The sequence below is a fragment of the Aulonocara stuartgranti genome, assembly GCF_965226115.1.
Source record: "Aulonocara stuartgranti genome assembly, chromosome: 22".
NCBI classification, from domain to species: Eukaryota; Metazoa; Chordata; class Actinopteri; order Cichliformes; family Cichlidae; genus Aulonocara; species Aulonocara stuartgranti.
In genome coordinates, this window is record NC_138957.1 from 32,714,197 (window position 1) to 32,741,995 (window position 27,799).

At 37.4% G+C, this 27,799-nt stretch overlaps 3 protein-coding genes and 2 long non-coding RNA genes across 6 annotated transcripts in view; 3 read left to right on the forward strand and 2 right to left on the reverse strand.

The window, feature by feature from the left end:
- The window catches only part of LOC309699266, a 348,161-nt gene that overhangs the window by 89,681 nt on the left and 230,681 nt on the right, over positions 1–27,799 (reverse strand). The window lies entirely within an intron of this gene.
- Positions 1–27,799, forward strand: part of LOC309698156 (major histocompatibility complex class I-related gene protein-like) — a gene marked incomplete at its 5' end in the record, with an annotated part of 63,499 nt that overhangs the window by 31,647 nt on the left and 4,053 nt on the right. The gene's annotated exons all lie outside the window — the stretch shown is intronic.
- LOC309698157 (major histocompatibility complex class I-related gene protein-like) lies at positions 7,541–11,426 on the forward strand (the record flags this gene model as incomplete). The annotated part of the gene is made up of 6 exons (XM_082520469.1): positions 7,541–7,817; positions 8,325–8,603; positions 9,071–9,391; positions 10,639–10,743; positions 10,924–10,944; positions 11,029–11,426. Coding segments are annotated over 6 exons (1,098 nt in total), but the record flags the coding sequence as incomplete, so codon positions are not given.
- Positions 13,471–26,251, forward strand: LOC309699224 (major histocompatibility complex class I-related gene protein-like). 2 transcript variants are annotated; one of them, XM_082522169.1, is made up of 8 exons: positions 13,471–14,049; positions 14,349–14,465; positions 14,830–15,070; positions 22,881–23,180; positions 23,743–23,844; positions 23,965–23,982; positions 24,080–25,682; positions 25,759–26,251. In XM_082522169.1, the coding sequence occupies exons 2-7, from the start codon at positions 14,430–14,432 to the stop codon at positions 24,115–24,117; spliced, it is 735 nt and encodes a 244-aa protein (XP_082378295.1). In that variant the 5' UTR covers positions 13,471–14,049; positions 14,349–14,429; the 3' UTR covers positions 24,118–25,682; positions 25,759–26,251. The 2 variants fall into 2 exon arrangements, with proteins under 2 accessions (XP_082378295.1, XP_082378294.1); XM_082522168.1 differs by lacking the exons at positions 13,471–14,049; positions 14,349–14,465; positions 14,830–15,070 and adding exons at positions 19,622–20,110; positions 21,222–21,485; positions 21,845–22,123.
- LOC309699272 lies at positions 17,033–18,447 on the reverse strand. Its single transcript, XR_014274290.1, has 3 exons — positions 18,415–18,447; positions 18,014–18,153; positions 17,033–17,124 (listed from the first exon to the last, which is right to left on the reverse strand). It is a non-coding gene; the product is annotated as an uncharacterized lncRNA (long non-coding RNA).

The window sequence follows — 27,799 nt, forward strand, 5'->3', positions numbered from 1 at the left end:
GTGTATATATATATATATGTGTGTGTGTGTGTGTGTGTGTGTATATGTATATATATATATATATATATATATATATATATATGTGTGTGTGTGTGTGTATGTATATATATATGTGTGTGTGTGTGTGTATGTATATATATATATATGTGTGTGTGTGTATATATATATATATATATGTGTGTGTGTGTGTGTATATATATATATATATATATATATGTGTGTGTGTGTGTGTATATATATATATATATATATATATATGTGTGTGTGTGTGTGTATATATATATATATGTGTGTGTGTATATATATATATATATATATTTTTTTTTTTTTTTTTTTTTGCCATTATGCTTTTCTAAACAACTATAGTATGTTGCTTATGAAATCCATGATTTGCTACAGAGAAAATTACATTTTATGTTATAAATACAATTTGAATTCTTTAAAAATTATATCGAAAAAGAGACTCCCAGTTGAAGGTCTCTAACGAATTAAAGAGCTAAACTTGAATTATCCTAGTGATGGTCCGCTTGAAGCTGACGCTCCGGTGCGTGTGTCACAAAAATCAACACAGTGCTTCAGAAGCACTGTGTCGAAGTTTGATTCGTTTGGCCAGAGTCACGTGATCAGTGACGTCCGAAGCTTCATTTAGAACCTAACTGCTTCGGTGTCTGATTCAATGGCTTATAAGGAAGTGAATCATTCGCGGGATTTGTGGTGTTTTGATGGTAACAGATAGCGAACCACTGATCATTCCACTGAGAGATTTGGAGCCAGCGAGGAATAGAGGAGTTTCTGTTGTGTGGGAGTATTTTGAGTTGATTTTGGTCAATCGGGTGGGTTTTCCAGCTTCGTGTTCTTGTTGTTTGCTTTTGTTTTGTGCGTGTTTATTTTATCTGACAACGGGAAAAACTTAAAATATCAAAAATCTGCTTTTCATAATATAAATATCATTAAATAACTTTAGACAAAACTTCTATTTCACACTTTACATTTAATGTTATAAAAATATATATTTTATGTTTTAAATAATCTTAAACTGTTAGTCTGCAAAATGTGCAGCAATTTAATTTATTTATTCTCTTTAGCTGATAGTTTGTGGGGCCCAATTAGACTGTATAACTGCATCACTACCAGTTTCTGTACACTCCAGCCTCCTCTGTGCCATGTGAATGGATTTTCCTTAAGGCAGGAGAAATTATCTCCACGAAAAGGAACAGGTTCGACCATCGCACAGTGGAACAAATGTTCTTCTTAAATACAAATGGAAAAGGGTTACCTTAAATGCATCATGTTTTTAATTTGCAAGTTCATAAGCATTTTCCCTTTCCAGTTCACAATCAATTCTACCCCCAGGTCAAAAATATGTATAGGAAAATTTCCCTAATGTAATATTATTTATAAATATACCCGTCTAGCGATTAACTGCATAAGTACATGGAGGCGGGACCTCACAGCAGAAGTATACTCCATAATGTGTTGTACATTATTATATATATATTACATGTAACGTGGTATTTTTTTCAATTATTGTATTTACCAACATAAAGAAATATTTAAACAAGGAAAGTTTACTGGTCAAAATTATTTATTAAATAAATAAATGACATTTTTGTCACCCCAAAAAATACACGTTTAAAGCAACACAACGGTGGCCCAATATCAGACAGAATTCCACTCTGTAGCGATTGCCAACGCTACAGAGAAGCAGTTGGTTTAATTTTGTGGATTCAAGCTGCTCTTCATATTTTTGGCCACCAGATGTCACCAGAGAGGACCGTGTTGAAAAGCTTCGAGTAATGAACCGTTTTTCAATACAAGCTTCAATGCTTCAGAAAGCTTCATTTGACCATCATTACATTATCCTGTCACCGTGGGGTACGCCAGTGTGTCTTGTTGAACGGACCCAGAAGCAAACACTGAAGAGGAGTTGCAGTTTTTAACAAAAAGCAATCCTTTATTTGGATGATGGCACGAGAAAAACTTGGGGGGGGGGGAACTATGAAACACTATAACGGTATATAAACAATGATCATGTTAAAAAAAGAAGGAAACATTGCCCTTATTATTGTTCCAGGTCTTTATGGACAGTATCCATTCCACTGCCAGCTACTGTGTACAAGTCATAACCAACAACCTTCTATATGTTGGTGTTATTTTCCTGCTACTCGGGTCATACAAGTCTTTGGCCTTAAAGGAAGATGATCCGTCTGTTGACTAAATAAACAACAGCTAAACTCAAAATAAAGTGATCGCTTTCATAGAATCTCAAAGAGCACTCTGTCCCATAAGTTTGTGTCATTGCCTGTTTTTCTTTAAGCCTTAAAATGCTAATGCATTTGACCCTTATGACAAAAAACATCACACTGCCCTTACATTTACTGATGAGAGGGATCTGCAAAGCTGGACTTTGGGTCACTCATGGTCACTCATCAAAGCTGTGTAGTGTCCCCAGACTAAACCTCTGGGTGCAAGGACATAGTCTTGTGTGGGGACACCAAAATGTGGAGATGGACAAGTCCATCCTGTTGCTCCTTTATCCATATTCACATATGCCAGAGCTGGAGTCCAGCTGGTCTCTTTCTGCCTCTGTGACTGACATGGACGAGTCCTCAGAGGAGGCTGGAGAGCAGTTTTCTCTCTCAGAGTGCACAATCGTTTCCAGAGTCTGCTGTATGCTGTACAGTCTTTTACTTTCGTTCTTGCTCCCGGGATAACTTTTGCAGATCCAAAAGGTTAGCATAATTTATTATTATTAAATTAGTTTGTAATTCAAAGAATGGTCTTCTAAGACAAATAAGTTAGACATCACACACACACTCGTTTTCATATCTTTGTGAGGACATCTCATTCACATAATGCTTTCCTTAACCCTAAGGCAAGGCAAGGCAAGGCAAGTTTATTTGTATAGCACAATTCAACAACAAGGTGATTCAAAGTGCTTTACAGAGACATTAGAAACAAGAACAAATAAAAAGCATGATTTAAAATCGAATAAAACAAGCAAATAAACTAACTAACTAATTAACAAACAAACAAACAACAGTATATAAAATCAAAACAGATAAAATCAGAACAGTAGATAAAATCAGTAGTTAAATGTAAGTTTTGAAATTTAAGCTTAAAGTGTGGATTTGGTGCTTTATTCAAATGCAGCTGAGAACAGGTGAGTCTTCAACCTGGATTTAAATAAACTGAGTGTTTCAGCTGATCTGAGGCTTTCTGGGAGTTTGTTCCAGATATAAGGAGCATAAAAGCTGAATGCAGCTTCTCCGTGTCTGGTTCTGACTCTGGGAACTGATAAAAGACCGGATCCAGATGACCTGAGGGATCTGGATGGTTCATACTGGGTCAGGAGGTCACTGATGTATTTTGGTCCTAAACCATTCAGAGCTTTATAGGCCAGCATCAGAACTTTAAAGTCTATCCTCTGACGGACAGGCAGCCAGTGTAAGGACCTCAGAGCTGGACTGATGTGGTCCACTTTTTTGGTCTTAGTGAGGACTCGAGCAGCAGAGTTCTGAATGAGCTGTAGTTGTCTGACTGATTTTTTAGGTAGACCTGTAAAGATGCTGTTACAGTAATCAAGCCTACTAAAGATGAATGCATGGACTAGTTTTTCCAGGTCCTGTTGAGACATCAGATCTTTTATCCTTGATATATTCTTGAGGTGATAGTAAGCTGACTTTGTTATTGTCTTAATGTGTTTTTCTAAGTTTAGGTCTGCATCCATCACTACACCCAAATTTCTCGCCTGGTTTGTGGTTTTTAGATGTATAGATTGAAGTTCTCTGGTGACCTGTAATCGTTTTTCTTTGGCGCCAAAGACTATTACCTCAGTTTTGTTTTTGTTTAGCTGGAGAAAATTGTGGCACAACCAGTCATTGATTTCCTCAATGCATTTACCAAGAGCCTGTACAGGGCCTCGGTCTCCTGGTGACATTGTGATATATATTTGTGTGTCATCTGCATAGCTGTGATAGTTTATTTTGTTGTTGTTTATAATCTGTGCCAGTGGGAGCATGTAGATGTTAAACAGAAGGGGTCCCAAGATGGAACCTTGGGGAACTCCACATGTGATACTTGTCTGCTCAGATGTGAAGTTACCTATTGATACAAAGTATTTCCTGTTTTCTACGTATGTTTTGAACCAGTTTAGTACAGTTCCTGAAAGACCTGTCCAGTTCTCCAGTCGTTTGAGTAATATGTTGTGGTCAACTGTATCAAATGCTGCACTGAGATCCAGTAAAACTAGGACTGACATTTTTCCACTGTCTGTATCCAGACATATGTCATTAAACACTTTGGTCAGAGCGGTTTCAGTGCTGTGGTTCTGTCTAAAACCTGACTGGAAGGCATCGTAGCAATTATTCTGTTTTAAGAAGTAACTGAGCTGTTGGGAAACTGCTTTTTCAATGATCTTACTTAAAAACGGGAGATTTGAGATCGGCCTGTAGTTGTTCATTTGTGTCTTGTCAAGATTGTCCTTTTTCAGTATAGGTTTGATTACAGCAGTTTTTAGTGATTCTGGAAACACACCTGATAATAAAGAAAAGTTGACGATCTGTAACAGGTCTGACTCTAAAGTCTTTGAGACCTTTTTGAAAAAACTTGTTGGCAGGACATCTAAACAGCAGGAGGAGGAGTTCAGTTGACCTAAGATGTCCTCCAGGTCTTTGCTGTTAATAGGGTGAAACTGTTTCATGGTGTTTAAACAGTTTTTTGGTGGACACAGTACATATCCTGGATCTGCTGTTGATGTACCAATTGCTTGTCTAATTTTTTGGATTTTTTCAGTGAAGAATTTGGCAAAGTCATTGCAGGCCATGGTCGAATGAAGTTCAGCTGCCACTGACACAGGGGGGTTTGTTAGCCTGTCAACTGTAGAAAATAAGACCCGAGCATTATGGCTGTTTTTAGTGATGATGTCAGAGAAGTAGGACCTCCTTGCATTCCTCAGTTGTAAATTATAATTGTGAAGTTTCTCTTTATAGATGTCATAATGAACCTGGAGGTTTGTTTTTCTCCATCTGCGCTCAGCTTTCCTACACTCTCTTTTTTCATTTTTCACCAGTGTGGAGTTTCTCCATGGAGACTTTTTCCTTCCAGAGATAACCTTCACCTTAATGGGAGCAATAGTGTCCATTACATTTAACATGTTAGCATTGAAGCTATTGACGAGCTCATTGACTGACCCTCTGGGCAGGTCAGGTGTTAATGGGAAGACCTGGTTAAAATTGCACTACTGTGTTCAGTTATACACCGTTTTGTGATCACTGTTGTTGATATATTTGTGTGGGCTGAGATTTTACTTTCAAAGAAAACACAGTAATGATCAGACAGGCCCACATCAGACACAGTAACCTTTGAAATGCTCAGGCCTTTGGAGATCAGTAGGTCAAGAGTGTGTCCTCTATTATGTGTGGCCTCTGTTACATGCTGAGTCAGCCCAAAGTTGCCCAGAGTGTTACTCAGGTCTTTAGTCCCTTTGTCCTGAGGGTTGTCCACATGAATGTTAAAATCCCCAGCAATAATTACACAGTCAAAATCAACACTAACTAAAATACAACACAAAACTAAAATATGAACGCCTAATCCTAACCCTCAGCCTAAACCTAATCATAACCTAATTATAAACTTGACACCCAACCACAAGCTGCTATGAATAATAAAAACAAGTAGCATCATCTGGTGGACGAACGTAAACATTGAAAGCACGTAGTGCAGAAAAAGAGTCATAATAAAAAGGCATTAACTGACATTTTTTGTCCTTAGAATCAAATGTGTCGCTTTTGTGTAGCTTAGACATTTTAGTCTAATTTAAGGAACTGGGGTAAGTCTAAAATATTATATAAAAAAAAGATTACCATATGAACTTATTTTAGCACAGCAAAATGGCACGAAAATGGGAGGGAATCGGGTTCTTTCACGATCCTATCTTTTCCGAGATATGAAGTGTATGTATATGTATTATGCATATGTATATGTAATATGTATTCTTTTTTTTAAATTAACGTCATATACAATTAAGTAGCACAAATGGACAAACAGCTGTGTCAGTGAGGGGAATTTAATTCTGGCCATAAAAGTATTAACGGTTTGTATTGTGACTTTTCACTGGATCACTCGTGTCTGCAGGCTGACAGTACTGCACCAAATGTTACATTGACAGGAATAATACATAATAGATATCCTAACAGTCTCCCCAACTCTGGTTTCCTAATGTTTACATAGAGACAATAAAATTTCTCGCATACTACAAGACTTACAGGAATTAGACTTATTTAAATCATCAAAGCTTCTTCTTCCAGTTTCAATTTATGGCAGGTTATTAATCCCATATCAGTGGACATGCAACAGAGAAGGAGAGGGGAGGAATCTGAACCTTGTACTCTGTCAGGCTTTCAAAAGCAACGTCCACCAAATTCACGGTTACCAATGCTGCTTTCAGGATAACGAGGAAATGAAGTTATTTTTGCTGTTTTTCTTCTGCCGTGATTTATTTGCAGGTAAGAAAAACTTAAATTTTGAAGCTTTGACAGCAGCTCACCTGACCTCCAGCAGCGTGTTTAGTAAGCGTCGATAATTACCGTGATCCCAATGTAAATTTTAATATTCACTTTGTGGAATAATAATGATACAGAACAGGATGGAACAGGACGTGGATTAGCAATGGAATTTTATTGGCACTGTAGCATTTTTATTATTTTTTCTCCCCCCTTCTCCTTCAAGCTCTGTGAGTTGATAACGAGCTGATAACGTGACAGTGTTAGTGTTTCATTTTAATGTCTGAATCTTAAAATATGTAAAATAGACTAATAAGTTCCATAGCTTAACACCCCCCCCCCCCCCCGCATTTTTACATATTAGACATTATCTTCATTACCACAGATATCAGATGTCTTGTGTTCTTCTATAGTACAGCTGTTACACATATACTATTTGTGTTTAATAGTGGAAAAGTAATAACAATGTAATAATACAGCTCTCCTCTGGATAAGTCCTCACACATTTCTAACAAATGAGTTTACCTGCATAGAAAACCATACTGATTTTTCTTTACCATCATTCTTCTTCTCGCATTCATCTTACCTGCCACTGGACACGTGGCCTCATCTGGTCAATATTTAAGCCACTACTATGAGCTGTTCTTTTATGTAATCACTGAAATAAACTAACTGCATCTGTGTATACACATTAGCGCACTTCTGGTAGATGACTCAAAGACTCGCAAGTGCATCATCATGCTAATTTGGCCTGTCAGTCACAAAACTGACACTGCATCTCTTTAATGAGATGAAACAGCAGTTTTTGTTTTGACTGGACCGTATTAAATTTGGCACTCGTTATCTAGATATACTAGATCACTGATTAGGTCTTTATTTAATCCATGAAATACTCTTAAAGTAACAACTGAATTTCAAATGATCAACCTAAATATAATATTTTTTTTGTCCTCACTTAGAAAAACAAAGTGGACTACACCTCTGTTAGGCTGCTGACATTGTTTGCATATTTTTAACTATAAAACAATATTGTTTGTCTCACAGCAAAACACTCACTGAAGCATGTGGCCACTGGATCGTCAGGAGTCGCAAACATATCAGAGTTTTTGAGTGAAATGGTGTTTGATGGCATTCAGGCGGGTTACTGTGACAGCAGGAAAAAAATACTAGAACCAAGACAGGACTGGGCAAAGAAAATATTAGATGACAACCCCCAGCAGCTGAAGTCTTTGACTGTACAGTGTTTTGTGACTCTGCCAAACTTATTCCGAGCCTGGATTTTTGGTTTACAGCAGCAGTTCAACCAACCTGGAGGTAAAGTATTTCCTGTTATGTCTCATGTCAGATCATTATAAAACATTAGATATAACAAAGCAAATAAAGACTTTATAACAAAAAGTTTTTTGTTAATCATGAAAGATTTCAAGTTTTAATTTCGTTGGCCTCTTTCTTATTTGAGACCTTAAAACCATCATAAAAATACAAAAGTTTGTGTTAAAAAATGTTAAGATTTCAATTTTACTTATTTTAACAATAATAATATAATATAATACAATATTAACAATCTTAGCAATATACATATCTCTATCTTCACATTCTTCTAAGATGACTCCTCTGCTGAATCATTTTCTTTCTCTTGTCCTTCTAAACCTTTTTGTTTTAAACACAAATAACCAGACGTTAATTTGAATCTGCAATGTTTTTCAATTGATTAAATTATTCAACTATTAATACTCAAATCTTGGAGATTAGTAGTGCCTCATACAATGAACAACATTAATGCAGTTCACTGCAGTCTTTGTTTTCTTTCTGTCTCATCAGGCATCCACATTTTACAGAGTGTAAGTGGCTGTGAATGGGATGAAAGCACTGGAGAGATGATCAACTTTTTACGGTATGCTTACAATGGAGAAGACTTTCTTGAATTTGATATAAAGACATTAAGGTGGATCGTACTGAAACCAGAGGCTGTTATTACCAAACAAAGATGGGACACTGACGAAAATAGAATAAAATACACCATCAAGTTCCTCAGTACGACTTGTCCAAAGTGGCTGAAGATGTCTTTGGAAAGTGGGAAACGTTCCCTGCAGAGAACAGGTACAGTCACATAACCTGATGTAGCTTCAAGGATGCTGTGGTGTTTATTTTGTGTTGCATCGTTTTCTAATAATACAAGGAAATGGCAGAAAAGTTTAAGCTGATTTCATATTTAATGATTTAGAAAGTAACGGAAACTGGGCTGGATCTCCTGTACATTTGTAAGATTTTATCAACAGTTTGATCAGAAACATTTTCAGGCACAAGTAGAATTTTCAAACGACATGCATCAGCAACCACTCTCTTATTTCTTTTCTATTTATTGTTTAATTTTCCCAGATACATTTTTGTCTTGTATGTATGACAGTGTTTTGACTGATGATGCTCTAATGTGTCATTTGTTTGTCAAATAAATGTCTGCAATTATTTATTAGATGTTATCAAGATGCTATAACATTGTCAGATTTGGAAAAATGAAATCCTTCTTTTTATCCTTTTGATATTTTCTTCTCTTTCTTTCTCTCCAGTTCTTCCTTCAGTGTCTCTCGTCCAGAAGTCTTCCTCCTCTCCAGTCAGCTGCCATGCTACAGGTTTCTACCCTCAAAGAGCCGTGATGTTCTGGAGGAAAGATGGAGAGGAGATTCATGATGGTGTGGATCCTGGAGAGATCCTCCCCAACAATGATGAGACCTTCCAGATGTGTGTTGATCTGAATGTTTCATCAGTCACAACAGAAGACTGGAGCAGATACGACTGTGTGTTTCAGCTCTCTGACGGCGATGACATCATCACCAAACTGGATAAAAAAGTGATCAGAACCAACTGTGGAAAAATAATACCTGTCAGAGGTGAGAGAAACGTTTTGTTTGCTGTCTCCAATATAATGCTTGACTTTTTTGTCCTATATTTAATCCCAGGAGGAACAGAAGAATTTTTTTTAATTATTATGTATTACAATCATTTTCTCTCTTTCATTGTAAATATAAACTGTTACTGTTATTATTATTATTATTAAGAAACCCATTGTTGCAAAAGTTTCAAATCAGGTTAATTTACATAGCACCAAATCAGAATAAAAGAAGAAAACCCCAGCAATCAAACTACTGTCTATAAGCAACACTTTAACAGGCTTAGAGAGGGGCAGCTATCTGCATCGACTGGTTTAGGGTGAGGGAAAGAGAAAAGAAGAGAAAAAAGAGAGCATGAAGCAGATAAATCACAGACTAACGTAGAAAGAAGAGAACAATGTGATGACATGTTACAGTGATATATGGGGAGTAAAGAGGAAATGCTCAGTGCATCACAGTGTATCATGTGACTTCCTAGAACAATCTGAACCTATAGCAGCATAACTAAAGGAGGTATAGAAAGTCACCTGATCTAGCCTTCACTATAAGCTTTATCAAAAGCAGAGATAGTGTCTGTCTCCTGAATCCAAACTGGGAGCTGGTTCCACAGAAGAGAGGCCGGAAAGCTGAAGGCTCTGTCTCCCATTCTACTTGTAAATACTGTAGAGAGTATGTTATGAGAGAAATATTGTTTCTCTTTCTCATCTCTGTCAATATTCTCGCTGTAGCTTTTTAAAGCTTTTTAGGAAATATTTAGGGGAAATTGATAATAATGAATGTCAGTAATCCGGCCGAGAAGTATTTAATCTATGAACTAGTTTTTTAGGATCACCCAGAGAGATGTTTCTCAATTTAGAAATATTGCACACACTACATATTAATTTAATATGAACACTGAAGGATATATCCTGTTCAAAAATGACTCAGAGATTTTTCAGCAAAGCCATCCAGACTAAATATCTGGTTAGAAGATTTTTACAGGCAAATGCAAGCTTCTATGTTTTTAAGATATGCTGTCAGTTTAAGAGATTTGTATCAAATATGTGACAAATTACTCTTCATTTACCTAAACAAACTGAAAACTATCAGATAGATTCAAAACAGAACAAATGATCAGTTAGCTGTTTTACAACTACTCTTCCAGGATATTTTAAATATTACTTTATTTTAATATTACTCGTAAATATGTTTATTCTAACCTGCTTCATCTGCAGATTTGATTTTGTTTGTCTGTTTTTACTGAGCAGAGAATCCCTCTGACAGGATGATCTCCATCATTGCTGCAGTGGTTGTTCCAGTTCTTCTCATCCTTTTTGCTGTTGTTGGATTTGCTGTTTACAAGAAGAGGAAAGGTCAGAGAATCAAAGGAGCCGAGTTTATCAATGAACCAGGACCAGCAGTGCATGGTTCAGTTATATTATTTCTTTGGTATTGTTTATATTAGACACTTTTATTTTTGAATATATATGACAGAAACTTTGATTGTAATGTAGAACAAATGCCTGAAATGATTGCTTTTCTTTTTATTTCAGGCAGAAACTCAAGTTCACCTTGTAAGTACAACTTGTTTTACTCTGATATACAGTTTATGTATTTTATAAAGAATACCAGTGATTTTTCTTCTTTGGAAATAACAGTGCCTGGCAACACTGCTGAACTGTTGGAGAAACTGAAACAAGATCCACACATACAAACACTGGACCCAGAAAACAATGTTCAAATCTTCAGTTAAACGAACACATAGAAGAAGAATAGTTTGTTTATGTGAACTTTACTTTTTGTGGAAAACCGTTTTTCTCTTTTTGTTTTTTAATCCAAAGGATTGTTCAGTCATTCAAGTCAAACAGTTTTCACGTTTCACTATATTTTAACTGTTCTGTCTATAAATAATTTACTTGCACCATTTTGGTTATTCATTTATTCAGCAGAGACGGTCAATAACATAACCACCTCCTTCATCACGTTGGTTTCTTTCATTATATTTTCATGACTGGAGACCTGGCTTATAATAACAGCAACAATAAAAAGTAATAAAGGTAAAATATTTACATTTCATTTTTTAAATTTTTTTTTTCTTTCAACTCTGCTATTTATTAGAAATTTTAAAGTTGAAACTGTTTTCTTCATGGAGTTATATTCTCAGTTAAATAATTCCTTTTTAATGGTATTACAAACATTGCAAGAGGTGCTATGTGTCTATTTCTTTATGAATCACACACACACACACTGCTGTTTTCTGTTGACCATTGTTTAGTTTAAACAATGCTGAGAATTGTTGGGTTTTCTAACATAAAGAGACACTGAGGTCCATCCACTGTCTATGAGAGAAATATGCTTTTGAAAATAAAAAACACTGACATGGAATAGCTATGTTTGACAGTGTGAAGATCAAACTGGATAACATCTACTCACAGATAATGAGTGTAATAGAGTTACATAGTGAGTGAAGTAAAGTTAAAGTATTATAAATTCTATTTATAATCTTTAATTCTATTTAGAGTAAAATTCATGTTACATGGAACATCATCAAGATATGACAATGATAACAGAGGCCAGTAGGTGTCACTGTAGAGTCAGGTGTCAGATTGCATCAAAACCTCAAAACAATTCTGGCAGTTGTTGAAAGTTTTCTTAAAAACTCTGAAAACTGATAAATATTTGAAAATATATTTCAAAGTAACTGAGAAACATGTATGCTCAGGCAGAATCTGTGACATGTCAGTGGCAAATAAAAAGTTAACAACACAATTAACTGAACAGCAGTTAGATATTTTGGAGAGAAGTAACTTATTAATGAATTCCTGGAACTGGCACAGTCTGTCACAAGAAACTCATTGAGGCTGGATAACAGACCTTCATAATTCAGTTATGGAACTATTTATTTAAAAAAAAATAAGTACACATTTTTGCATTTACTTGTTGATTTCTTTTTTATTTTCCTTTTGTAAATGAATTTGTATTTCTTAAAAAAAGAGACTGTGGGAGAGAGAAATTTGACAGGTTTCTGTAAAACAAAACATGTAAAAAGATTTAACACTTGATTTGGTGCATAAAGTTTGCTACTTTGTCAACTGTCTTGATGAGTTGTTTCTTATCTCATGTGTTAAAACCACATCTATGTTACGTCTGGAACTTTTTCTCTCAACCAAGAATGTTTTTAGTAACATTTGCAAACTGTACAAAAGATCACCTTCCCAAAAGACATAGTCATGAGAGTGCAGATAGTCATGAGAGTGCTTATCAAACCAGTGTACCTCCTCTCATAAAAGGTTAAGAAAATGAGTGGCTTGATTGTTTCTATATGTATCTGACAAAGTAAATAAATAAAAAGAACTCTATCGGGAAGTGACAAAGTCTGGGTGAGTGGGAATAAGGATATAACCAATGGTGGAATGCTAGAAGCTTGATTGGCAATGGTCCTTTTTTGAAACAACTCATTTTCAGTTAGAATGAGGAAACAGATCCTCCAGGAGTCATGGAGGTTTGTTAAAGATATCATCACTTTCAGGGTAATAGACACTGCATCTGAACTGGACGTTTTGGCTGGAAAGTGAAATATAATAGATAATCCATGCAGAAAAGTAGAGCTCAACTGACCTGAGGAAATAGGTGTAAATAAAAGGAGCGCTCTGTGGTGTAGAGGCATCAGTGCACATATGTGTTATGGGGAAATGGCAACAGCAATTTCAAAGGTCAGGTGGTTCAGACCTGAGAGAGTTCCACAGGAGCGTGGATTTGTGACATAACAGACTTGAGAAATTTAACAAGCAAGATAATTATTAGTGTGGAGTTTGTGGCAGTATTGTAACATAAATCTTTCACAGGAAAATAATTCAGGGTGTAAAATCAGAAAGTTAATTCCTAAATAAATGGGGATGGCAAAGAGGAAGACTGGTAAGTCCTGCTTTGAGTAGCAGAGAGGATGTGGCACCAAGAAGAAAATGTCATACGTTTGCTGTTGTGCATTGTTCCAGTAGTTTAACCGAGGAAAGGAGCCAGGGGGAAAGAAAACCCTATGATTCAATAATTCGTTTCTGGACTTTATGTTTTTACCTTTGTGGATTACCTGCCAACAGATAACCAAACGTTTCACTTTGAGTCCAGTCTTCAGTCTTTAGTGTAATTCTCAGCCCAACACATTATTATCATTATTATTATTATGAAATATTATTGTCAACGAATCATCTTTTTTTTTATTTCATGGGGAATAAAACCTGCTTTTCAATTTTTGCCTATTATATTTTCATATTAAATTACATTTTTTTTAAACCAAAACAATGATATTATTTCTTTATGAAGAAAAAAGTGCTGAACTGATACTACATTTTTAGAAACAATTTTATGCACGCTCGTCACTTAGCATGTATGTCAGGGACAGGATAAAAGAGAGAAAACGACCTACACTTATAAATGTATATGTGTCTATATAATTAGGACTTTTCCTGTGAAAGGAACAGGAAGACGCCCTTATCCCACACGCACTGAACCTTTTTTTTTTTTTTTTAACTTTATTCACGTACTGAACCTAACGGGTTTCCGGTAACGGTACATCGGGAGTAAACAAGATCAACAGTTATTCTAACAGTAACTACAAGATGAGGACAGGATGACTTTATTCTCGCGGCTTCTTTTATTTATTTTTTTTGTTTCATCTGCAGGTAATAAAACCTTTTGAATCTTTGAGCTCTAACAGCTTTTCACATCTGCAGCGCGTTTGCTTTAACGTTGTGTTAGTCTGACCTTTGTTAACTGAACTTCCTCACCCACGTTCAGGAATAATAACCGAATCCTCTTCTTATAGATTTAAACGTAGTTTTTATTGCTAATCTTGTCTCACAGTTGGTCTTTGCTCACACTTGAAATAACTAAAAAAATAACTACAGGAGTTATATTTTTCATACTTTTTGGATATTTTATTTATCTAATCTTATAACATATTAAAATGATTGTTTCACAGTGAAACACTCGCTGATAAATCACTTCACTGGATCTGCTGGAGTCCCAAACATCACACAGTTTGTGGGTGTTGCTGTGGTTGATGGCGTTGAGGCAGTTTACTTGGAGTGGTACAAACGTGAGTGCTTTAACATTCAGCCAAGCGCCTACAGAGCGCAAATTATTAGTTTGAAACAGCAGTTCAACCATAGTGAAGGTTACGGTATTTATTTATTTCTTCTTATATACCTTCTGTCTGATTATTATAAACCATGAGATACACCTAAGGAAAACTATTTTGCTAGTTGTTAAAGATTTAAAGTTCTAATGTTGTGCTTCTCAGATGAGATCAGGAATGATCAGACTTTACTAATATCAACATATCTTAAAAACCATGACAAAACAATGCGTTTACAGAATTGTTCAAAATTTTAGTCTTTTAGATTAATATATGTATCATAGTTCATTCTCTCTCTCTCGTTCCACGTTTTTGCATCTTACAGATTAGAAGTGGCTGTGAATATGAGGAAAGCACTGGAGAGAAGTCTGGCTTCTTGAAGTATGGCTTTATTGAACCGGATCTGAAGACACTGTCATGGGCTTCACCGAAGGCTGACGCTACCAAACAGAGCTGGGATGCTGACAGTAATAAAACAAAGCTAAATGAAGTTTTCCTCACTGACATCTGTCCAGAGCGGCTGAAGATGTTTTTGGACTGTGGGAACAGCTCCCTGCAGAGAACAGGTAGAATCACATGACCTCATGAATGCAGTGGTGTTTATTTTATTTTGAGTTATCTTTCTAACAACACAGTTATCTTTTAAAGGACAAATCTTTGAGGCCAATTTTGTATTTAATGATTTTGAAGGTGAATGAAAGAAGCTGTGTGCAAACACTGCTGTACTGCTACATATTATGGACAATTATAGTTTCACATTTCTATCAGTAAGTTTGACACAAGACACAAATAAGGAAACAGAAATTTGTGGTGCACTGTTACTTATAGTGTTCTAATAATCAAGACCAGGTGACCAGCACACACAGCATTATGGACGCTCGTGGTTTTCTCCAGTTTTAACATTATAACATATATTCTTTATAGTTCTACACTAAGTCTATGGATATCAATCCATTGGGTAGTTTTTATCCTTTATTTGTAGGTAAGGGGCCTCTCTGAAAAAGTTAGATATTCATAACTGATAATCAGTTATTTGCATGGGCAGCAAAATGTCAAGCTTCAACAAAAGAAACAAAAAAACAAACTCAAATGCAGACTTGAATTGAGAAAACATGAGCTCCGATGAAAGCTGATCAGAACAAACTGCTGCCAAAAAAAGAATCTAGAAAAGAACAAAGACTATGGAGTCGACTACTGGGTCAAATCAAAGTCAAAACAGACAAACTGACAACTGTCAGAGGAAGAGACACGGCTGCATGCACACACAGAGCTGATTGGACACATGTGAAACCAGGGAGGAAAAGTAAAGCCATAAGAAGAAGAAGAAGCTCAGAACGAGTTGTGTCTTTGTGGATCCAGATAGAGTGCACAATAGATCATATGACAGATGGAAGCAGGCAGGAGTCTCTGTGGGTTGTGATATTTGCAAATAATGTTGTGATCTGTAGTGAGAGCAAGTGGAAGAGAGCCTGGAGAGGTGGAGGTGTGCTCTGAGGAAAAGAGGAATGAAAGTCTGTTAAAGCACAACAGAATATACACGTGTGAATGAGTGGGAGGCAGGTAGAAAGAGGCAGAGTGGAGTGGGTGGAGACGAGTGTCAGGAGCATTCAGCAAGACTGAAAGAGAAGGTTTACAAACTGGCAGTGAGACATGCTATGAGGTATGGTTTGGAGACAGTGGCATTAACGAAAAGACAGGAGGCAGAGCTGAAGATGTTAAGATGTTCAGAATGGACAAAATTAAAAATGAATCCCTCAGAGGGGTAGCTCAGCTCAGGCAGGGCAGTTTGGAGATGAAGCTAAAGAGGCGAAGCTGAAATGGTTTGGACGTGTGCACCGGACGGATAGAGGATATTTTAAGATGAAGGATGTTAAATGTGAAGGTGCCAGGCCGAAGGAGAAGAGGAGCCTCATGGATGTAGTGAAGGACAAGCAGAGGGTTGGTGTGACAGAGAAGTGAGACTGAGGTAGATAATCTGCAGTTGTGCCCGTAAGGAGAGGAACTGAAAGAGTTCTTCAGCGTTTTCCAAACAGTGTATTCTCCAACTTTTCTTTTAGCTTCAGCTGCTGGTGGATGGATGGATTTACATGATTTTATATTAATGTTTGTGATTAAAAGAATGATTTTACATGAACTGAACCCATGTGTTTTCATTTAGTGCATTCATGAGTTCAACATTTCCATTCATGCAGTAGTTACTGATAATATATCTGTGTTTCTAAAGTTGCATTTAGTTTAGATTGTGCCATGATGCATCCGTATCCAGCTGCTAATAAGCTGGTGATACTCACTCTGTTTTGAATTACAGATTTAGTTTTGATTTTCACATCTTCACAGTTCATGTCAGTTATTTTCTACTGCTGCAGCCATGTTTTTCATCTAACACTTGTTTCACTGGCAGTGTTTCTTTTTCTCTTTATTGAATTTCTTGTTTATTCTCATCTTCTTTCTTTACCTGTTTTTCCTTTCTCATTATTATTTCTTTCATCCATTCTCACTCTCTGACTTTCCCACCCTCCCACTCTCCAGTTCCTCCTTCAGTGTCTCTCCTCCAGAGGACTTTCTCCTCTCCAGTCAGCTGCCACGCTACAAGTTTCTACCCAGACAGAGCCGTGATGTTCTGGAGGAAAGATGGAAAGGAGATCGATGAAGTTGTGCCCCACAGAGAGATCCTCCCCAACAATGATGGGACCTTCCAGATGAGTGTTGATCTGAATGTTTTATCAGTTCGACCAGAAGACTGGAGCAGATACGAGTGTGTGTTTCAGGTCTCTGATTTCAAGAAGAACATTCTCACCAAAGTTTTTGTTTGGAATCCAAGAATTGCAGCTGTTACTACTGAATAACTAATGGAGATTCTAATAGACAAGAAGAAACAAATTCAGTGCTTGTATATATAAAGTTATAACTGTTTTTTTATTCCAAAAATGCAAGATATCAATGTTATTAGTATTCTTAAAACGAATCCAGTTTAAATTTCAGGTTCACAGTTTATACCAGGGGTGTCAAACTTATGACCCGTGACACCAAACAAGCAGGAAAGATAAAGAAGAGATTAGCATGAAAACAACAAGACAGGGGTGGTTGTTACAAGGATAAGTGGAAAAGAATGGATGGATGTATTTCAATTAGTTCAATTAGTCAGTATTGTATAACGAAATAACAAGTACTATTGTTGGGAAGCCTATCAGTGACACCTTGTGAAGTTAATCACAATCACTCTTTGCTCTTCCAGCTTAAGCAACACAGCAGCCAATTTAACTAGTGATTCTGAGCCTTACGGTGCACTGGACATTTCCTTCTGTGTGGTGGCCAGCATTGTTATGCTAGTCTAGGCAGTTTAATGAACATTCTTGTGTCTTTCTGAAGGTGTTATTAATTATTCACATTTACAAATTCTGTTTGCATTGTTGTCTAATTATTGTTGTCCCACCGGGAGGAGAAACTTGGGTCCAAAATGGGATCCTATTGGTGGCTCAGCTTGTTAATAAAGAGGGACAATTACTTACATACAACAAATTCCTTGTGTAACCGGTTTCTGCTTCATCCCGCTGCAACAGTTCGGCCCAAACAGACTCCTCGACTCTGCGTTGTGTTGTGTTTTTTAAAAAGACAAGGAGTCTCTGATCGATCGTTGCCACTTTATTTCCTGAATGGAAACAATGGTGTATTATCAGTGCACAGGCTCGCCACACACCACTCCGCACAGCACATTACGGCAGAACATCTCATTAGCATTCCGCTTTAGCATACAGTTTTACACAATAATAAATAAATGAAAAGTACATAAAACTGATGCTGGACATGTGTCCGCTAAGCACTTATTAGACTCGGTGCCCATCAGCTAATCAAACATGTTTTATGTGCCTGTACTACTTAGCTATATTGTGTGCGGAACAATACAACTCACCTCTCGTATGGCTACGGCAGACTGGCAGCGATTACTGCAGCCAGCCACACCGAGAGGGGGGGCGGGGGGGGGGGGGGAGGGCGCTGTTTCCCCATTACACTGACATTTGTGGCAAGTGGAATAATACCACATAAACACTGTTACACTTGCACAGTCAGTGGAATTCTCAGTGGTGCTTGGTGTCATTTCCTCAGGTACTTTAATGTTATATAAAAACACTGACAGCTCAATATCTACCTCTCCCCGATCCAGCTGAGTCAGCAGTGGGAAAAATCTGCTTTTCCCAGGAACAATAAGAGAATATGTAGTTTATTCCAAGAAGATATCGTTTCTCTCCCATATATAATATTGTACTGAAATCGATATGTTCCGGATATCAACTGGAAGACAGTCTGGATGATCCCCCATAAATATCTAACTGTAAATAAGGTGAAGGAAGTTTAATTTAAAACTCTTCATAAATGTTACCCAGCCAGTCACCACATTGTAAAATTTAAAAGAGACATAAATAATAATTGCACTTTCAGTGGGGATCATCCAGAAACTGTGACACATCTTTTTTCGTACTGTTCTTCTAGACAGAGATTCTGGAAGGAATTTAGCAGGTTTGTTTTTGTCCATATTTTAAGGGAGTTTACGATGGGAAAATGTTTTATTCTGTTTCTTTAAGTTCCCCAAGAAGAGCGATAAATGTTTTTTTAATAAATTTGTTAATACTTTTAGCTAAATGTTTTATCCATAAATGTAAGTTTTATGATAAAACATCATATTGCTGTCGTTTTCTAAAGGATGTGGAATTGTACATAAAATCAATATCAGACTCCACCAACAAAAAGGCCCTCAAAACAATACAAATATGTGAATTTTTGCATGTATTCATATAATTATTTCTTTACCCCTGGTTTTGTGCGTTCATGTCCTTTTCTTTTGTATACTTCATCTGTTTGTATGTTTTGTACTCATTGTTTGTTCAATAAAGTTCATTAAAAAAAATCCCACTGACAGTGTATACAAAGTTTGACCATGATTCAGAGGTTGCTCAGGAGAGAGTGATTTAACCCTTTCATGCATGAATTATGACAACCTTAATCAGTTTTTTTCATAAGTATTTTTATTCATCATTAGGCATGAAAAAAAGATTTTTGAACTTGATTTTTTTTTAAACATGTACTTTTCATGTTTTTACATGTCCACTTAAATGGACAACATACGTTTTGACTTATGATTTTGACAAACGAATGAATAATATACACTGTGTTGTCTTTATGTGCAAGTATACCATCAACACTGATACAAATACAAGAAAACAGCCTATGAATAGCTGTCCACTGTAGTGACCACTATGCGTGAAAGGGTTAAAATTGTGCTGATCAACGAGAGTGAAATGGACTGCTACGATTGGTCAGAATTAGCACGTGAGAATGTTTTAAACGTTACCGTTTAAAAAAAAAAAAAAAAAAAAAGGAAAACACATTCTGTCTTTTTTAACACTGGGCGCTAGTCTTCAAGAGCACCTGGCTGCAGACCCTTCTCCAATTTTGCGGGAATCCATTAAGCTGTTGAAAATACGTCACTCTACCACTTCCTAGATTTCAGAGCACGCGCTCCTAAGCCTCAATATACTTCCGCAACATGAAGGATAAAGTCCATATGGAGATATTTTCGTTGCTTCTCTTCTGTTCGGGTTTATTTGCGGGTGAGGAAAAAAAAACTTTAAAATCTTTAATCTCAGTTTGACCTCAGCAGCCTGTTTCGATTTTTTCTTTCGTTTTTTTTTTTTTTAATTTCGTTGTTGTGAAACGTTTGCAACTCTCATTATTGTACATTTCATGTCTGATGTAGCCTATTGAAGACATTTTTAAATATTGAATATTGATAATGTTTTAATTCGTTTACAGACATTTATTTTAGATCGATGTTGGTCATTCTTCATCATTTTCAGTCAGTGCTGTGACAGACACATCCAATATAGATAAGCCAGATCGTAGCTCTTTATGAAAATAAAAATAACGCTACACAGTCCTGTAACCTCTGGTATTGACCACACTGTAAATTAAATAAGAAATTATACGGACTGGATCATATTTGCGTAAAAGAAGTGAAAGGCGGGCGAGAGTGAGTGAAGGCGACAGAAAAATGGCAGCACGAGTGAAAGGGAAAGGTTTACAAGATGGAGAGTAAGTAAGACCAGCTGTGATTGATGGTTTGGAGAAGACAGGAGGGAGACTGGAGGTTACAGCTGAAGTTGGGAGTTGCACGATCTGATATTCCTCTGTCGGTTTCTTCCTATCATCAGAAGACTGCTGGTCCAGGATCAGCATTGCAACTGCCCAGTAACGTTGTCTGATTATTCAGGTAGTAGAAACTAATGTTGTTGAAAACTATCACTAGCAAACCAATATGAGCAAAGTAAATTTGGCTAACAGCAAACCTAACTTGATAATATAGATATTATATTGCAAAAAGTAATAAATAAAACGATTGAAATGCTTATCGTTTTTCCCAGAAGAGAGTTTTATGTAAACAAAGCCGTTGTTTTTTATGTTTTTCCCACATTACCAAGCTAACGTGATAAGTCAGTTGCAATTACCAACATTATTATGGCAGTAAAGGAACACCAACACATGCAGAGGAGTTAGTACATGCAGAGCATTGAGAGCAAAGAATGGCAGGGGCAGAGTGAGATGGAAGCAGATCAGCCTGCTGTGACAAACACAAAGAAAGCAGCTAAAAGAAGACTGAATGTTTAATATTTCTGAGAATGTTTGCATGCTTTATTTACTTCTTGACTCATACTTGTCCCACAGTGAAACACTCACTGAAGTACTTTGTCACTGGATCCTCTGGGGTTCCAAACATCCCAGAGTTTGTGGGTGTACTAATGGTTGATGGGATCCAGACTGGTTACTGCGACAGCAGCAGCAAGACATTACAACCACAGCAGGACTGGGCGAAGAAACTATTAGAAAACAACACTCAGCAGCGGGACTGGTACAACAAGAAGTGTTTTGAGGATCAACCAAAACTTTTCAAAGACACGATTTTTAGCTTGAAGCAGCAGTTCAACCAAGGTGATGGTGTAGTATTTTCTGTTATTTCTAATCTCAGATCATTATAAATCATAGAAACTGACTGATGAAAAAAAAACTACATTTTGTGCTTCCTGCTTTAATATGAGGTTAGATTTAAAAATTTCCTTTAAAAAGTTTTAAAAAGGTTTTTCTGATTATGACCTCTTTCAGATGACACCTTTATTGAATTAGATTATGCTTCTTCTCTTGCAATCTTCAATAGTTAGACCTACTTTAACATACTGTAGTACTCTGGTTAGGTTAAATAAAAGGTTGACAGAGTACCTGACTTGAACAATAAGCACAACACAAATCTTGCAGATTCACTGCAATATCTTATTTTATGTTTGTCCCTTCAGCTGTGCACATTTTACAGATGATAGAAGGCTGTGAATGGGATGAAAACACTGGAGAAGTGACTGGTGTGTTACTGTATGGTTATAACGGAGAAGCCTTTATGGATTTTGATCTGAAGACACTGACATGGATCGCACGGAAACCAGAGGCTGTCATTACCAAACAGAAATGGGATACTGATCGACTCAGAATAAAACACAAAGAAAATGACCTCACAAACATTTGTCCAGCGTATCTGAAGATGTATGTGGACCATAAGAAAGGTTTCTCACAGAAAAAAGGTACAATCACAAAAAGTTTATTGGCTATTGTTGGCTCTTTATTTACGCACACAAAGCATATGGGGAACATTGATTAGACATATGTAAACCCACAGAGTGGGGAAGAGAACAAAAAAAAATAATTATAAAAAATAGAGAGTTACAAACACAAATCAGAAACTGAAGCTAAAAAAATATACATGATTTATTTTGTGGACTAAAGTCATTTATTTTTTACTTGCACCACAAGATATGGGACGCTGATAGAAACGCAATAAAACACAAAGAAAATGACCTCACTCAGATTTGACCAGAGCATCTGAAGATGTACTTGAACACTGGGAAAAGCTTCCCACACGGAACCAGAAACATCACATGACAGTTTCATGGCTACACTAGTAGGGTTTATTTAGCATATTCTAATGGTTTTTAGTAATTCTCTTTTTTCTTTTGCTCAAACTGCTGAACAAAAACAGTGATGTGAAAAGGTATGGATTGAATTTGCTTTAAAGTAAACTCATGTGTTAAAGAAATTTGAGTACTTAGTGACCATATATCTGTGTGCTTGGGGTTTAATTTAGCTTAAAGATTGTTACAATGCAGCTGCTATAAAGCTTGTGATTCTTTTTTCTTGAATGCCTCAGTCTGTTTTGAATTACAGATTAATTTTTGCTTTTTCACAGCTTTCCTTGAGTTTTAGCCATAGTTATTTTCGAATGCTACTGTGAAATCTTACCCTCTATCACCATTGTCTCACTCTCCTATCTTCCCTCTCCAGTTCTTCCATCAGTGTTTCTCCTCCAGAAGACTCCCTCCTCTCCAGTCAGCTGTCACGCTACAGGTTTCTATCCTGGCAGAGCCGTGATGTTCTGGAGGAAAGATGGAGAGGAGCTGCATGAAGGTGTGGCTCTGGGAGAGATCCTCCCCAACAATGATGAGACCTTCCAGATGAGTGTTGATCTGAATGTTTCATCAATCACCCCTGAAGACTGGAGCAGATACGACTGTGTGTTTCAGCTCTCTGGTGTGAACAAGGACATCACCAAACTGGACAAAACAGTGGTCAAGACCAACTGGGGTAAGACTGGGGAGTTTATAAAACTGCAGCTTGATATTATTAAGTTATTAACTAAACATTTCTTTTCTTCGTCTCATGCTTGCTGTTACTGCTGATACATAAACATGAGTCTATGCAAGTGTAGTGTAAGTTTGGGTTAAAATGTGATTTAGCCAGTGTTGGGGAGTAATATTGTCACGAAACTGAATGAAGCAGTGATCAGAACCAACACAGAGGAAAACATTAGGAAAGGTGAAAGGAAAAACATTTAAATCATTTTGTTTGCTGATGCTGTGGATTGTCTAAAATGTAATATTTAATTTTTTTTTTCTGGTTTTGTTTGTTGTTGACCTCAAGAAGAAAAGCTGCTACTGTGGGAATTACTAATGGGGATCCTAAAAATTTATTTTTTAAATGCGTGTATATAGTAATACTTGTGTATCTTTGGTTCCAAATATGTAAAGTGTTACAGCTGTTAATAAAAGTTGGTTATTTATTTTTGGCCTCACATTTGGGGAGATGTATGGATGGATGGACTTTGGTTTTAACCTGTTCCCCTGCACATCTCTGTTTTACTGTGCAGAAAATGCTTCTAGCATGATGATCCCCATCATTGCTGCAGTGGTTGTTCTTGTTCTCATCCTCGGTGCTGCTATTGGATTTGCTGATTACAAAAAGAAGAAAAGTGAGTGATTCAAATGAGTTGATGGTCATGGTCTGCTGATGGTCTAGTACAGAGTGTAAAAGTGAACTTATCTGAACTTATCATGTATTCTGGAATATTTGTTTTTTCTCTTTATTACAGAAAGCGATACTGAACCATGTAAGTAGTTTTCTTTGTTGCTCTTGGTTTCAGTGACACTGTATGTAAAAGCCAGTTCAAAAATATCAGGACTAACAGTGTGTTTTGAAACTTACAGCTCCGGGCAACACCTTTGAACTTGATCTTGATCTCTGAGAGACTGAATCCAGAGACTGCACAGACAAACACGGCACACTACTGAAACATGTTAGGACCAAAGAAGATTTTTGTTCATTTTATTATTTTTATTAATTATATTTCTTAAGTTTGCTGATTTGCTGAGGAAAAATAGCCTAAAAATAATGAATGTTTTGAAGCGACGTAGCAAGAGAGAGCGAGTTTTGAGATGTGAGAGAGTTGTGACATTTAGCGTGTTTGGAGTGTGTAGTTAGTGTGTTGTATAGTGTAGTCGATAGTTTTTCTTTAATATGTCAGAACACTGAGGCTACTGCTGAATGTCACAGCTGTTACACCGTTCAGGCCTGCAGGTATCAGGCTTGTAATGTCCCCCCTTATCTTATAGTGGGCTGAAATTATCTTTTGGAGTGACACAAATAATTTGTGTGGCATCTTATTTGATGCAGAACACCTGATTGGTCTGTAAATGGTTTGAAATGTTTATTTAAAAAAAATCCACCTTGGCTGCATTTTAGATAAATAGCTGCATATAATTTTGTTGTTTGGAAAAGTCAGTTACTTTTTTGAAGAAGTAACTAGTAACTTTTTTTAGTTAATACTTCAAAGTCAAAGGAGCTTGCAACGAAAAGCGTCTGGACTTCTTTAAGTTACTTGAAGTCCAGACGCTTTTCGTTGCAAGCTCCTTTGACTACGATGACCTGGATGATTGAGAACCTTCACAGACTTAATACTTCAAAGTAATTTGCACAAAATTCGTCATTATATACTGTATTTTACCAACAAAAAGTTACAGTACTCTTTCCCAGACCACAGTCAGGAACTCAGTGCACAGCAGGAGCTTCCCACAGGAGGGCCTGAGATGTTCCCAGAGAGGTGGAATCTAAGACCCCACCTGACACATAGACATAAACAAACAGGCACACACAGACACAAACATGCATTCCTGCCTTCATGCACACATATACAAATACTCAGCACTCGCCCAACATGGAGACAAACAGAAATGAACACTGTACACCCATTCATAGTCCCCAAACATACTCTATACACCCAGGTCCAGGTACCCTCACCCTCAGAGGAGCAATCCACCCCCATACCCAAGAGATGTTGCCCTTTGTCCTGGGATGGAGACAAGCAGACCGTCCCTGGTCCTGCATCAGCAGGGAGGCCCAGCATTCCAGACCCCGGCCAGATGGCCAACTAAATATGTATGAATGTTACATAGAAATCATAGCCATGGAAAAAAAAAGTGTCCGATAGACCCCAGAATGTCAGGATGGGAGACTTTGTCTGTGAAGGTTCTCAGTCATCCAGGTCATCGTAGTCTAAGGAGCTTGGAAGGAAAAGCGTCTGGACTGCTTTAATTTGCTTGAAGACGTTTCCCCTCTGAACTGAACTGAACTGAAGAAGCTTCTCTGTCATGGTCCGGGTGTGTGCTAGTGTGTCTCCCTCCGAGCCGGCATCTCCACCCCTGGAAGGGGCCTCTGTGTTCTGCTGATTGCTCGCACCTGTGGGTAATGAAGCCGGGGACTCATAAGGCCAGCGCACTCAACCTCTCTTCACCAGATTCTCAGCTAACCCTAGTTAGTGCAGGCCACCACTGTGATTTCGCACACTCCTTGAAAACTACCTTGTCTCATCATGTGTTTTCTTTCATAGCCACGCACCAAGTTGCCAGACACAAATCTCTGCCGAAGAGCTCCAATCTGGACGCTGGACCTCCTGACAGTCCCATGGGCTGTTCACCCGACTCACCTGCCTGCCTCAACGCCATAGCTGGACTGGCCATCGGGCATACCGGGCATTTGCCCGGTGGGCCGCTGGCTATTTTTTGTTTTTATGGGCCGATCAATTTTTTTTTTTTTGGAAGGGTATAAATAATGAAAGGTGTTGGATTGGCCAATTGGTCATGATCGACTCTGGGCTGGACCAATTACAGCCGAGGAGGTCGGATGCACCCTCCCCCTTGTTTAGCAATCTTATAGACGAACTAAAGAAAATGGAGAACAAAAAAAGGAAAGAAGGTGCAGAAAAAATTAGGGCCAAAAAGAAAGGCTTCGGGTTATTGTGACATTTAGCACTTGTTAAACTCACATTCCAGTTTCCTGATTGTGAACACTTACTGAGAAAATAAACGTTGTCACTGAAACTACTTGCGTACTGTTCGGCGCCCAGCATTTGAGTCCTTTCCCTTTTGAGGCGGCCTCGGCTGTGACATTCTCGGACTCTCATCCGAGAAGCTTCTTCAGTTTTGGGGAGAGCACACCTCCTCCACCCTCATTCTGAATGTAGGCATCCCACACAGGTATATCCTCAGTACCCTCTTATACTCACTTTTCACCCATGACTGGTCTCCAATTCACACCAGTAACAACATTATAATATTTTCTGACAACACCACCATTATAGGACTGATTGACAACTACAATGATTCAGCCTACAGGGAGGAGGTTCAGCATCTGAAGTGATGGTGTGACAACAACAACCTGCATCTGAACACAGCCAAGACCAAGGAGATGGTAATCGACTTCAAGAGTACTCCACCCTCTACATCAATGGAGAGGAAGTAGAAAGGGTAGATGGCTTCAAGTTCCTCGGGGTCCATATCTTGACTGACCTTACCTGGTCCACAAACATTTCCCACCAGGTAGGGAAAGCACAACATAGGCTGTACTTTCTCATGAAGCTGCGTCAGGCCCAGTTACACCAGAGACTGCTAACTTCTACTGCTCCACCATCGAGAGCATTATGAGCTTGACTAGCTCAATGTGACTTTTAAATTACAAATTTAAAGACAAAAAATGTTATGCATGTGTTTGCATCCTTTAAATTCACATTGGCATTAAAAGGTTTTACACATGTGTACACTGGCTGCTTTCATTTTAGACCGATGGCAACCATTTCAACAAAAATGCATATTTGACTCTCAGCTTTCAATAATTAAGAAGGCCATCTAAAGTACCTTAATTTAAAAAGAGTAATTTCAGTCCAGGTTGAGTATCACCCATGGTTTGATCCTATAATTACAAATAAGACATAGAAATTAAATTATTTCTGCAGGAGACTGTAGGAGGCACGCAGTCTGTTTAATGATTTTTTTTTTTTGACTCAGATAACTTTGGCCCAGCCTAACAGAACATGGACTTTGGATAAGTCACGTTACCACTCCCAGTTGTGTTTTGTCTGTTGTGTTTCTTGTGTTAGTGAATGTGAAAATGTGTGAAAATAGTGTGCTTATATTACTCCTCTGCTGCCACGTTGCATCTCCAGGTAAGATCATATTTCAAGTTTTACTTTAAAAAATATTTCTCCCAGTTTATAGGAAATTGAATTGCAAGAAACTTGGTCTTTTTATCTTTCACTGTCTTCTGCACCACTGACTGGAGTTTCATTATGACAGAAGCTGTATGTTAGTGCAATAACAATGAAGGCATTCTGTTCTATTGGTGAAAGGAAGATGTGTGCACCCCTGAAATGTCAGTCAGTCAGTCTATGTAGGAGACATATTAATACTGTCAGTGAATGTACTTATTCTTTAGATTTGGATTTTAGAATGTGGTATGATTTTCTGTATGTGCAGGTAATGTTTGGAGTAGTAGGAATAAAGAGTTACAGAAGAGATATTAGCAAAAATTAAATTGTACACAACACTAAGATTATTTCATCATTCAGTAGGTTCTCAGTGTCTTTTCACCCTTGT

Coding starts and splice junctions, on each gene's coding strand:
- LOC309699224 (XM_082522168.1), top strand. CDS start 20,047: ATGAAGGATAAAGTCCATATGGAGATATTTTCGTTGCTTCTCTTCTGT. Junction 20,111..21,221: donor CTGTTCGGGTTTATTTGCGG/GTGAGGAAAAAA, acceptor CTTGTCCCACAG/TGAAACACTCACTGAAGTAC. Junction 23,181..23,742: donor AGTGGTCAAGACCAACTGGG/GTAAGACTGGGG, acceptor TTTACTGTGCAG/AAAATGCTTCTAGCATGATG.